We start from the raw sequence: 13,439 nt of genomic DNA, 5'->3' as shown, positions 1-13,439 counted from the left end.
CAATGTGACTTGGCACAACAAATAGAGTATATAACATGTCAGGTATCACATCAAGAGGATAGCCACATCTATAATTGTGGATGGAGGGTGGGCTACAATTGCTTTTTGGTACTTGGTCAAATTTTTGAGATACAAAATGACACGACACTGTCAACATATACGGATTTGCATCTCTATGCATTTATAACATGTACCATTCGAGCAATCATTAAGGCAACATTATGGACCCTCCCACAAGGCAAATAGATAATGGCTCAGAGGAGTGCGAAATGAATGCCATCAAAGAGTCAAAGGGGATAGAAGACCTCAACTCCACAAACATGGCTTCATTGGAAGAATTGGGAAGCTCTTTTAATGTTAGGGTTATGATTCAACATAGACCTCAGTATCTTGAATTTGGGGGAGAGGAGATTTCAATCCTCTCTAGAGCTTTAAATGAGTTCAATAACAACGTTATGATGGCCATTCTTAGGTTTGATACAAACTTTTTCTCTGCTTGATAATTCAATATTTTGATTAAATCTAATAAGCTAATATTCATTTATTTGTTGGTGTAGTATAGTTATCTCACGATTTTGTAGAGCCGTACAAAACCGTGTGTATATGTTGGATTCCCTCCTTTCTCCTATACTTAGCGATAGCAGAAAGACAATAGCCAATGTTTGTAAATGGTTACAGCCTTTACATTTACATGGCATGCGAGTCCTATTTATGGCATATCACGAGATGTAAGTATCATGGCAACCTTTATTTTCATCTTATACTAGCAACATTGTGTTAAATAATAATGGTTCTTAATTATTCATGTAGGGAACATTGGAGTCTGGTGGTTTGGGACCTTGAAGACAACTATTGTTGGTTTGTTAACTTGATTGTAGGCTTTCATGGCTCAGTGCAAACGTAAGTATTCTATTAATCTGTTGTTACTTCTATATTATGTACCTTATGTAATAGACACACTAAGTTTTTTTAATATGTCATGATGAGCAGGTCGATTGAGAAGTTGGTATCTGCTATCAGAGAAACAGGATAGTACAAAGACTCGCTAGACTTCCAAAAGCGTTTAGTAGTAGAGCAGGAAGATGAGAATAGTTGTGGGTGGAGAGTTGCCTACAACTGCATGTTGATTTTCAAAGAAATTTTCTCAGTTAAGCCACAGGTCTCATCGGAAGACTCTTTGGAGCTCAAATATTCAGAGGAGGATATACAATTGTTTAGGGCTGAAATCATTCGAGACCTAATTGCTGCCATTAGAATACAACATGCAACTGCAGCAATATCAAAGCTTGCATTTAAGGAAGAGGAGACTGAGTCCCTTGTGAAAGCACTACACACTACAGAAGAAGTAGAGACTCAGTGTACACCTACAACACCACAGCCTCCACTGGAAGCATAAGAAGAGTTGCCACAGCCTCCGCTTGCATTTAAGGAAGAGGATGTACTGAGTCTACTCCAAAAGCACTACATACTACAAAAGAAGTAGAGACTGAGTGTACATCTAGAGAACCACAACCTCCATTGGAAGCATCAGAAGAGTTGCCACAGTCTCCACTAGAAGCATCAGAAGAGTTGTGATTGTGTTTGTATATATGCATGAGGAGCATATTCTCATGATGTTGTTTATTCCATGAATATTATGGTTGACATTTATTTGTTGCAATGTATGAATCATGATGTAGTTTTTGTTGATTATACACCAATTTGTGACTTATTACTTAAGTGGCATTTAGTCATGATATTTATATATTTATTTCATGCACACAATTTTATGATATGAATGTGTGATGATGTGATTATTTGGAAATATAACCTTGTGTGATGAGAATTTTGATATGAATATGTGATGATGTAATATTTGTAATATATTTCACTCCAAAGTATCAATTCCCAATGCTCCACTCACTTAAAGTATAGCATTCCCAATGCTCTGGAAAATTTTATTCAGTTGGACAGCAGTCTCCACTCACTTAAAGTAGAGCATTTCCAATGCTTCTCTCACTTTATTCCAACCCTTATCCTTATCATAGTGAACACATCGTGCCTTAGTGCACTTGTATTCTTCCATCCTAGTCCTTCCACAAACACTCTCTTATTTCTTACATCCTAGTCCTTTTGATTAACTTGTATTCGTCTTTCACTTTACGTCTTCCCTCACTTTCTATCACTCTTGAAGGAGGGGCAGCTCACTGTGCATCCCTCGCTATCACTCCCTCACTCTCCTTCTCCCACTTTCCCTCTAAGACAATGACTAGTTACTACCCGACTTCATTTACTGAACTCAAATTCTATCTTAGATCCCTTTTGTATGGACCAATGAAGGGAAAATCATTCGAGGAGGATATGTTACGCACATGGCTGCTTGATTTAAACTCAGCACAAGAGGTGAATATCCCTAGCTTTCTTTTTCGCTTCTTTTAATCATGTACTTCTTATGCTAACGAGTCAAATTTTCGTACAGGATATGGCGGTGGCTAGAAGTTGTATTGAAAAAAATGGTGAAGATGAGGAAAGCCAAGAGAGAAAAGAAGAGTTGTTGAATGCTTACAAGTCGGCGGAAGATTCGAAACAGGTTGTGAGGAGATTTGTGATGCCAGCCCTGGTTACGCATGGCCTGCAAGTTTTTTAAAGTCTACTTGTTTTCATGAAGCCAATGCCATAGTAGGCACTTTCGAGGACATATGCTCTCTCTAATGACTTAATAGTCAAGTGATGGAAATTTAATTCCATAGAGACTTATGTGTTTTCTAAAGTAACTCTAATAGACAAGAAATGAAACTACAGTTCCACAAAGACTTTTTAGTTCTCTAATGTAAAGTTGTAATAGACAAGAGAGACAAAGATGAGATCTTCTAGGCTGAGCTAATGGAAGGTGTTTTTTAACACCATATGGCTTTGAGTTATATGATCTACTTCTTATACAAATGTGTCATGCTTTTTTTTAAATGTACTCTAGTTTTAATAACATGTCACGCCATTTTTTCTAATTTGATTTTTTAAAATCTTTCTTTGTGTCTCTTTTAACAATGTGATGTCCTCTTTTTTAAATGTACTCTAGTTTTAATAACATGTCACGTCATTTTTTCTAATTTGATTTTTTAAAATCTTACTTTTTGACTCAAAGTTTTGTTTTATAAGAGCCTCTTTTTTTTAAATGCTTTATCCAAAATTATCTCACAAAACGAATTTGGACAGTGCACCAGTCCAAAATTAATGAAATAGGTGTTACATATATATATATATATATATGGATGAAATAGAAGATTAGGATGTTTTGCACCCACCAAAACTTGTGTCTCTCAAGCTCCCTCTCACCCTCTCAACTTCTGTTGTGCCCTCACAACTGGTATCAGAGCTTGGCAGTAGAGCTTGGTGGTAGCATGAGCAGCTCAGTGCAGAGAGAGAGTGGTGCATCCCAATGATCCTTTTTCAATAGTAGGAGCTGCAGATTTTGGAGCTCCTATAACAATTGGAGAGAAAGGGGCAAAATCTTCTTGGGCATTTGTTTTGCTGGGTTGCAAAGTTGAAGGCACAAGATATAAGCAAATCTTTTCAGACACACATATGTAGTGGAGTTAGAGATAGAATTTTGACTTGAAGTCTTCAAGGATGTTGTAGATCAGATTGAGAGCTACATTTTCACTTTCAACATCTCTGTCATCTGAGTTTTCAGTGAAAAGTTATAGCTCCTGCAAAAAGTGACAAAATTCATTTCTTGCGAGGATTTCGTGTGTTGGATCTCCATATCCAAGCCACCATTTGCAGTTCTAAAACTCCCAGCAGTGGATCCAATGTGGTCCAAAAACTTATACTTGAGAAGCTATTTTTGGTTCCGTGAACTTTTGAAGGTGTGGTAAATCTCTGTCTACTCTGATGTCTTCATTTTGCCATTTCCTATGTGAGAAGGATCTCAACATCCGGGCCTCCATTTGCAGAGCTGTCTATCCCATTGGATCCAGGACTGCCTGAAACATATGTCTACAAAGCTGCTTGCCATTCCTTGAAGAATCAAGGGAGTTGTGATTCTCTATGTTTTTCCGTCGTCTCTTTGAAGGAAAATTTCTCAAAGTTTCCAAGACCTTCTCATTGATTGCCATGTGGCATTTTGGCTAAGGTTAAGTTTCCTAAGGTTCATTTTTGCAAGTAAATGCAAGGGTTGACTGGCTCTTACTCCATCCTTGGATGAGATTGGCAAAAGAGAGATATTTGCAGATTGTCTTATTGAGTATATGCTTCAAAGGTTTATGCATATGCTTTATAGCATTGAGCTTTATGCATATGCTTCAAAGCTTTAAGGATATGCTTCTTCCCTTTAAGCATATGCATGTTTAATTAGAATGCATTCTAAAGTTTAAATAACATCTTTTCAAAAGTTAAATAAACCCTCCCATTTTGTTTTGTGAAGGATGCTGAGTAGAGGATCAAGTGGTAAGAAGCAACCTCCCTCCAATAGTATTTCCTCAGGTAGTAGTACAGAGAAGTCTTGCACATTACTCACGTGAAGCTAGATCCCAATAATAGGGAAAGACTCCTGCATGAGTGGGATGAGGAGAGACAGTGAGTGTCGCCCGGTCAACCGGCCTCTGTAGGGATCTCCCAAGGCACTGCCAAAGGTGGACCTAGGGAGAGAGAGAGCCAGTGTTGATGTAGATGATCGGGCCATTGGGGGGAGTCAATCCAACTCCCAAACTTCCACCACCCTCCCCTATGAGGTTAATAGGGAGTATGAAATAATAATGGATTCGAGAGGTACCCGGGTTATAAACCGAATTCATGGGCTTATATCCTCCAAATTCAAGAGGGTGGTGATGGATTTTCACAAGCAGCCACAAAAGAAAAAGGATTATATCATTAATACACTAAAGGCGGAGTTCCCTATGCCATCTAAGGACCTTGAGTTTGGAAACCATTGGATGTAGAATAAAATAGGCCAGGTGCTAAAGTCACGAAAAGATCAAATCCATAGGAACGCTAAGGCTAAGGAATCCAAGCCTACTTGGGTCCATGCTGAAAGATTGGAAACTTGTTCAAAAGGAGTTAAAGGAGCCGCAAAAATAAGCTCAACAAAAGAACATGGCTGCGGTGAGAAAGAGTAAAGTGAACCAATCCCACTTAGGCTCTGGCAGCAGGGGCACATTCAAAAACGTTTTTGTTAGTACCTCTTCTTTCACTATTTTAATGTATAATTTTTGGTAGCATGTTAATAACTAAAATTAACATGTATTCTTATGATTTTAGTTTATGAAAATGGGCCGTGAATGTACGGATGAGGAGTACTGATATGCATACAACAACAACATGAAATCTCTAATGAACCTACTCGTGGAGAGAAGAGAATTTGTACTGTTCCTCAATGTAAGCCCTTATTATATTGATTTTTTTAGAAATGCTCTCAAAGATATATATACTAACCATGCAAATCGTGTGCCATGCAACATACATCACTCCCAGGACATCATCAAGTATGGCCATCTAGAAATCATTGCACCACCACAACTTCAAGACATGGATTGTAGCATTGTGGACTCGAGGACATTGCAATCGTACAAGGACAATATTGCAAAGGATATGGACATGGCCATAAGGTTCACATTTGGATCCAAATGGGCAAGGAGGGGGCAAGGTTTTCTTGGTTTATGCCTTTGCACATTTTTGCTTCTTGTTTTCAGAATATACATATGCATAGAATCAAAACTATGTGGTCCTGCAAGCGTGCAGATGAAAATGCTCTTGAAGATTTACTTGGGATGAATTGGGGAGCCAAGTCAGGTTTCAATGTCATGCATGTAAGGACCATGTGGTTATTAGATACCATATATCATACCAAATGTTGTATTTAGCTTTTCAATATAGGTGCTGGCTTCCTATCGTCAATGATGGCTAGGAGGAGTTGATAAGAAGACTAAACAAGATGTGGTACTGGAGAGATGACAATAACATATGGTCTCATAGATTCTCTAAAGTTTGGGATCAAGGGATCTCTGAAAAGCATTCGTGCCTTCTTTGGCTCTCCTACACCGAGATATCTGGACCGCAGTTTGAGCTTAAAAGATCGGTCATGGGAATGGTTGGTGTAGAAGATGCAACAGAGCGAGAGAGGATATTCCACACTTGTTCCTCAACTATTCCTATTCCTGGGAACTATGGGATTTGATACACTGACACATAGCTCCCTTCCTTTTAGCTACTCGATCATTCTACTCAGAGACTCTCCTAATAGAGCCCCACAAAATTGGAATGTCATCAGAGCCTCAACGCTCTGGTCAATTTGGCTTCACAGATGCAATAATCTGTTTAATAACGTTTTAATGGATACTAAAATTGTGTTTGAATCATTATGTGTCCTCACGGGAACGAAGAGATAATGTCAAGAAACTTGGCCTTTTGCACACTCAAACCCAAGACTGCTTCAAGGTTGAAGAAAAACTCGCAAATGAGGAAGTCGCGCTGCTGGACCAAGCCAAGGCACTGGCTGAGTTGGTGGAAGCCTAAAAAGAAGAGTTCCTGTAGAATAGTGGTACCTTAGCCCTAGCCCTAGCCCCAACCCCAGCCCCAGCTCTAGCCCCAGCCCCCTTTGTCTTGCTGACTCCTCCCCCTCCCTTCTCAGCTCCTCCTGTGTCACCTCTCCTTGCTGCTACTAGAACAAACATCGCTATTGCATCAGTGGATCGGATCATGCCTCCTCCCATGCGTCCCTTCAAGAGACAACCTCACGTAGATCCGTCCAGCGTCTCATACAAGGTTGGGCAAGAAGCACTTACTATTGAAGAATTTAGGGAAAGAATGTGCAATCCTGTTGCTACTCGACTAGCTCCTGTGGCTACTCTTACAACTCCTAATCCCTCTCTATCAGTTCCTGCTGAAGTCAAAGAAGAACTGGAATAGATGTTTAGCTTACGAGGATGCCATCTTGATGGACCGGATCTTGTTCCGGGGTATCTCTAAGGTCTATGTGTTTGCACTCACGGTTCTATGCTTTGATACTGTGCTTGCTGCCTATCACAGAAAGCTTTTCTGTCGACAATGCACAGTTGTGTATAACTTTTCTGATAATATAATATAACCCGCATTTTTTGGGGGAAAAAAAACAAGTGCTGGTAGAAAACAAATGGATGGGGGCTTCCCCTTGACTCTAACGATGAAGACAATATGAGGGTAAGTTTGGCTATTGATGTTGATGAGGGAGATGTCAAGAATGTGAATGTCACATCGCAATGGACTCTAAGGGATGTGCGAGAACACCTATTGTTCATGGAGGATGGCATGTCAGAGTCCTTCAACTTTACCTTAAATAGAGAAAAGATCGGCCGATGTGTAGAGAAGTGCATGCATAGTGCCAATTTCATTCCTCCTGCAACTTTGAAGATTGTTAACAATCTGTTTGACTAGTGCAGAATTAATTTTTTTGTCAAATCCTAATTTTTGTTTCAAAAAATGAAGGACATTCAAATTGAGGTGTTATTTCTTTTGAGGTTTTTCCTATGTGTTCACGATAAATATTTTACAAAAAATTTGGGGATTTTATGATCTGTTTTAATTTTTAGGGTTTTGATATATATAAAGGGGTAAGAGACATTTTTACATTAAATTCTCACTTTCACTTTTAGAGAGTCATAGAAACTCCCACACTAAATATTATCACTCCATCAGTTGCTATCTGCCATGGATTCAACAAGAGCTGCATTCCATGATTTCATCTCGTGAACTACATTTGTAGGTTGCAAGGGGGTGTGATTTTTTGGTGAGCTTTTTGTCATGAGCTTTTTTTCAATTTTCATGAATATTGTGAGCTTTTCATTCACCTGAGAGAGAGAGAGGGGGAGGGGGGGTTTCATGGAGTGGGGTGGGTGGAAAGTTTGGGTTATGGTTGCAGTTAAGAGGAGAGAGGGGGGAGAGGGGAGATAAAGGAAAAGGGGAGGGATGGTCGCATGGGTAAAGTGGCATGGAGAAGGGAGGGGAGGGGAGTTGGAACATATATTCGTTATCATAGTTAGAGGGGGAACTTATAAGGTATGCAAAGAGGAGTGGAAGGAGGAGAGAGAGGATGAGGAATGTGAAACTTATGTTCATCTCCTAAATGTAAAGGGGAAGGGAGAGCATATGGGAAATTTGTTCATTTTCAAAGTGTATAATTTGATAGATTTGACCTCATATTTGGATTCCTCGTCGAATTCCGGTCATTTTGAGTACCAACATGACCATATTCCGATAAAAATTGGAAAAATGGTGTTTTTGTCATTTTGGCCTGTTTTGGGCCTATTTTGACAAAAACACCATTTTTCCAATTTTTATCGGAATATGGTCATGTTGGTACTCAAAATGACTGGAATTCGACGAGGAATCCAAATATGAGGTCAAAAGTTTCAAATTATACACTTTTAAAATGAACACATCTCCCATAGTTCCTCCCTTCTACTTTGAATATGGACATATCTTCCATAATTTTTTGCCTCCTACTGCCACTCATATCCGCCCCCCCCTTGTGTATAGTATACACTCTTCCACCCCTTCCACATGCTATGAAAATGAACATATCCTATATCCTCTCCCCCTCTTTCTAACCTCCCCAGCTTTCTTATAACAAAGACATGTATGGATTTCTAAAAAAAGCTCGCAAAAACAAAGGAAATGGTAAAAAAGCTCACATTAAAAAGCTCGCCAAAAGATTTTTCCCGTTGCAAGGAAGAGCTATTTTTGTTCAATATTATCTCACTCCATCAGTCGCTATCTGCCATGGATTCAACAAGAGCTGCATTCCATGATTTCACCTCGTGAACTGCATTTGTAGGTTGCAAGGAAGAGCTATTATTGTGTTTGATAGGACCTTAGATGTCTTAGGCACATATATGTCAGCCATGGCAGGGTTTGTTGGGCATTCTTGGCCCTTGCGACATCTTGAACACTTTTTCCTTCTAGGTCATGGTGAAATTCCACTTGGATTTGACATTTAAACCATGAAACACATATTCAACCTGTCATAATATAATTAAATGATGTATAATCCCAACATCTTTCATGTCAAAAACTGTATATTAATTTGGATTTCATTTCTTTTTTTATCACTTTTAGTGTAAATTCAAAGCTAATTTAATGCTGTTTGATAGTTCTAGGCACTAGTATCATCATTTTTGTCAAATCCTGAAGGAATTTAATTGTGGCGCAGAAGACAAAAGTTTTGGGGATGTTGCAAGGAACCAGAAAGACCAAACCCACCACAGTGTGAATTTGGGCATTCAAAATGCACAAATCTGGGCCGTGATGGGTTTTGGGCTCCTTGCAGTGTCTTGGACACTTTTGTCTTTTGTGACATGGTTAAAATCCTCCAAGATTTGATAGAATGCATTATAAACATTGAAATGAATAGTAAAGTGCATCATAAACAAGGAGAATTTATTCAACAATGTGATAATGTACAAAATCTAGATATAATTTATTAAAAAAGATCGTCCTCTTGGCCGCAGATACAACAATGTGCCTTCAAGGGTAGGAAGATAGTCTAAGTCCTAAGGGTGGGATCCAATATATTCTATGGCTTCAAGCTTGGGTCCATCCATAGCCGCTTCGCCAGAGCCATGTCCTTGTGTATGACTCTGACACACTTTGCATGGATGGCACACAAGTTGGTGTCCTTGAACAATGTGGTGGTAACTTGCTATGTAGCCTCCTAGAGCACTCCCATAGCTCCTGTACTTAAATGCACATTGTTATTGTACCCTTGTGCCATCTCTCATACAACATGTTGGAAAGGAGCACATGGGATCATGTTTTTGGTGCTCTTCTGTAGCAGTTGTTTGATCTCCCTTAGGGCCCTCACTCCTAGTTTTGCTCTGTATGTGTTCTTGACTCTTGGTGGAGGCTGTATAGGTACCCGAACATGGCTCCATGGCCTCTTTTCTACTTTGAACTTTTTATGGTGCTCTTCTCTATGGTGATCCTCCTCCGAATCCTCCTCTCATGCCTGAATTAATCTTGCTCTTTCTTTAGGTCTTTGTGATGTGGCTTCCTTACGTCTGCTTTGTCCTGACCCTACGCTTCTTAGGTGGTGGAATGGGCTCAAGAACTATGTCCATGATGGGCTGTAGAATCAGGATAGGGATGATGGTACTCTTTCGAGCAGTTTGCTTTTTGAGGATTCTCTTTGAAAGCTTCTTAATATCGGGGAGGTTCTTGAAAACATTCTTCTCATTTGGGGGAGACACGGGGGTCCTCGCATGGGGAGGAGTGATCTGTCTCTCATGGGGAGGGGAAGTGTGCTGCTCTTGGTCATGGGGAGGAGATATTGGAGTATCTCTATCTCACATCAATCAGGGCAGGGCGTCCCACAGTACTCCTCAATATAAGAAAATTTGGAGCCCTCCTGGGAGTTAGGGTTGCCTCACAGGATTTTGGCAAGGGCTCACTAGAGTTGTTGGAGGGCTCATGCTTTTGGGACTTGGGGGAGGACTCATGAGAGTCTAGGGATGGCTCATGATATTTGACATTGAAGGGCTCGCAGGAGTCGAGGGAGGGCTCACAGGACCTAGGGGAGGGCTCACGCTCTTGGGAGTTAGGGGAGGGCACACACGAGTTGGGGGAGGACTAACGGGATGTAGGGGTGGGCTCAGAAGAGTGCTGATGGGAAGTGCCATTGGACCTAGAGAGGTTCTATGCATAGATGCCATGGAGATTATGGACCTGGAGGCGGCAATCTATGGATTCAACAGTGTTCTTGACTCGTGCCATCAAATAATGAGTTAGGGATTTAAAAAACGTTTTATATAGGCCCTTCATCTTTTTAGACCCCTTTCAATTATGTTTAGGGTTCCACCCTCCCCTCCAACCCCCCTCCAACCCCCCCCTTCTCCCTTCTCTTTCCCATCCCTCACCCTGCCCCCACATTCTCGAACCTCCCTACCTCACCTAGACCCCGAAATCCAAGAGTAAGTACACAGATTGTGGTCAAAATGTTCATAATTTATACAATTACACCATATCTTCTATTTTTGGTTGGACATGTCTGCTCCCTTCTCTCACTCTACCTTGCAACCAATGTGCAACTCCTCAACTCCCTATGGATGCTTTCCAAGAAATGATGGCTTCTATTATTTGATACAATTTGAACTACTTTTGCAAGTTTTGATGCCTTTCATTAGGGTAAGTTTGGACTCAAAAAGGTCCTCTTGGAGTAGGGGCTTAAAAATGGGGATTAAGCTTTAGACCAACGAGGAGGCTCAAGCATTAAAAGAATGGAGGTTCTCTTCCTCCTCATTGGTCCCCACTCCAAGTTATCCAAAGTACTCAAAGTTATCCAAGTAAAGAGGTGTTTCTATCTTGGGAACATCTTGTGGAGTCATGTAGATGGTTTGATCAAATTTGATCCAATGGTGGGAGATTAAAGGTGCTTTAATAGAGATTTGAAGGCCCATAAGGGAAGATTTCTTGGCGGTTGTCGTGGAGGGCCATTAGATCTACTTTAGATCTAATGGCCTCAAATGCTCCCCAAAAGAAGGGTGGCTAGCCATTAGATCTAAAGGAGATCAAATAGATGAGAAAAGGTGCACGAGATGGGGTGAATCATACCCGTGAGATGGTATCTTGATCGGATGGCTTCATAGTGGTGCACTGTGGGAACCGTGTGATCTAAATTTCAAACTAATTGCTTGCACTCCCATTTAATGATTCTCCCACTTGGTCCGCCCTTTGCTCTAGGCCATTAGATCTAGGTTACCTCTAATGGCTACCATTGATTGTAGGTGGCCAGTCCCTCCTTGTGAGGTAGTTAATAGAGTGAGCGAGAAAAAGTGAGCGACAATTAGTTGAAGTGGTTGGAAAATCAAGGAAGCAAAGATGTAACATTATGCCATTTATATTTGACAGTCAAAATATTTAGGGATGATAAAAACTCATCTTGTAGGCCAAACAATCAAATATTAACATCTTGCAAAAATATAGGAATGTGAAAATGTCCTCTTTTGGGCCAAAATAGGGAGCGCTCAAAACTACAGGGATGTGAAAATGTCCTCTTTTAGGCCAAAACAATCAAATATTAACATCTTCAAAAATATAGGGATGTGAAAATTGTTGGAAACGAGCAAGCTGAGCAAAATGGAGACAAGAAGATGGACACAAATGAAGAACTGTCTCATAGAATGAAGAGAAATGAAGGCCATATGTAGGCTACCTCTACATCCACACTGACATCATAGATGGCCTCATACCAAAGGCCACCAAGCTGCTAGAATCTCTCCCCTATCCTCTAGAAGCATCTAGCTCCACCTAACACACCTAACTGCCCCTCTAGCACACACATAGGATCACAAGTGTGCCTATGGAGAGGCAGGACATTGACAAACCCCAACAAACCACCCCTCAAGGGACTGCCTCAAGCTATGTCAAGGATACAGCTAGCACAAGGTGTCACATGCCATCTCATGGTGGTCATGGATCTATTAATGGCTAGGATCTCAAGCTAGCAAGGGGTTCCCAAGGGTGTAAGGTATACAGAGTGGGGAACACAACCCCCCCCAATGGTTATCTCCCTTGCATGTACAAACAAAATGTCTGTAAGAGGTACCATGAGGGCAAAAAACAAAACCCCCCCTAATGGTTATCTCCCCTACATGTACAAACACAAGTCTGCAGGAGGTACCAAGGGGACAAACATACTCACATGGTCTACATCATAGGTGACCAGAGGTGAGGACAAAGAACACAGTTTTTTACAATCATTTTGGAGGACTATCCAAGCAGAGTACCTTGACAACTAGGGGAGATACAAGTGGAGCTCAAAAAACACTCATCATCTACAAATGTAGAAAGACAAATATGAATGGATAGTAGAACGTAATCCAAAAACTAGGCATCTCTCTTAATAATGGTTTCGATGCGCTCAACCAGCAAGGAGGGCATGAACCCAATCAAAGGAAGATGCTTTTCTTTCAAAGCAGCTATAACATGGTTGAACTTGCCGGCATAGAATAGAGTAGGAGGAGCCACACAATGTATAACCTCGACAGAATATGGGAGCTTCAGAAACTTCTTCCACACGAAGTAAAGCCACTCCTCTGCTACTGGCTCGTATCTGGCATAGTAAGCCTTAGACGTCTCCACAAAGCCGCTTTTATGCAATTTCACAGCCACAGATATCAAATAGTCTAGAATTGGCTTGGCGATTCCAAAAACCGTATATGACACCTCCTTTACCTTCTGAGCTCCCATTGTAATCCAACCTTTTGCTTACGTTGAGAACACATGCAGTAAAGGCATTTGAACATTGCATTTTCCTTGTATCACAACCATGCAAGCACTTGAGGGTTTTCAAATCACCATCAAGATGCCATTCAACTCGAAATGTTCCATGGCCATCTACTATCAATGTTTGCCCTTCCAATTGTCTTTGGATAGTTGATGGAATTCTTGTTCTATCTAGAACCCCCTTCAATGTCTCATGGCACTCTTTAAGA

The 13,439-nt window shown here is 40.7% G+C and overlaps 1 protein-coding gene across 1 annotated transcript; it reads right to left on the bottom strand.

The window, feature by feature from the left end:
- Positions 1-12,831: 12,831 nt before the first annotated feature.
- On the bottom strand, positions 12,832-13,194 carry LOC147889870 (small rubber particle protein-like). The gene has a single exon (XM_087391328.1). It carries the CDS (start codon positions 13,192-13,194, stop codon positions 12,832-12,834), a length of 363 nt encoding a protein of 120 aa, XP_087247454.1.
- Between the last annotated feature and the right edge of the window lie 245 nt (positions 13,195-13,439).

The sequence above is a fragment of the Dipteris shenzhenensis genome, chromosome 20 (assembly GCF_047967505.1).
Source record: "Dipteris shenzhenensis isolate YYH24624 ecotype China chromosome 20, Dip_SZ_1.0, whole genome shotgun sequence".
NCBI classification, from domain to species: domain Eukaryota; kingdom Viridiplantae; phylum Streptophyta; class Polypodiopsida; order Gleicheniales; family Dipteridaceae; genus Dipteris; species Dipteris shenzhenensis.
Note: the sequence above shows the minus strand (reverse complement) of the source record. Positions and strands in the feature narration are given on the sequence as shown.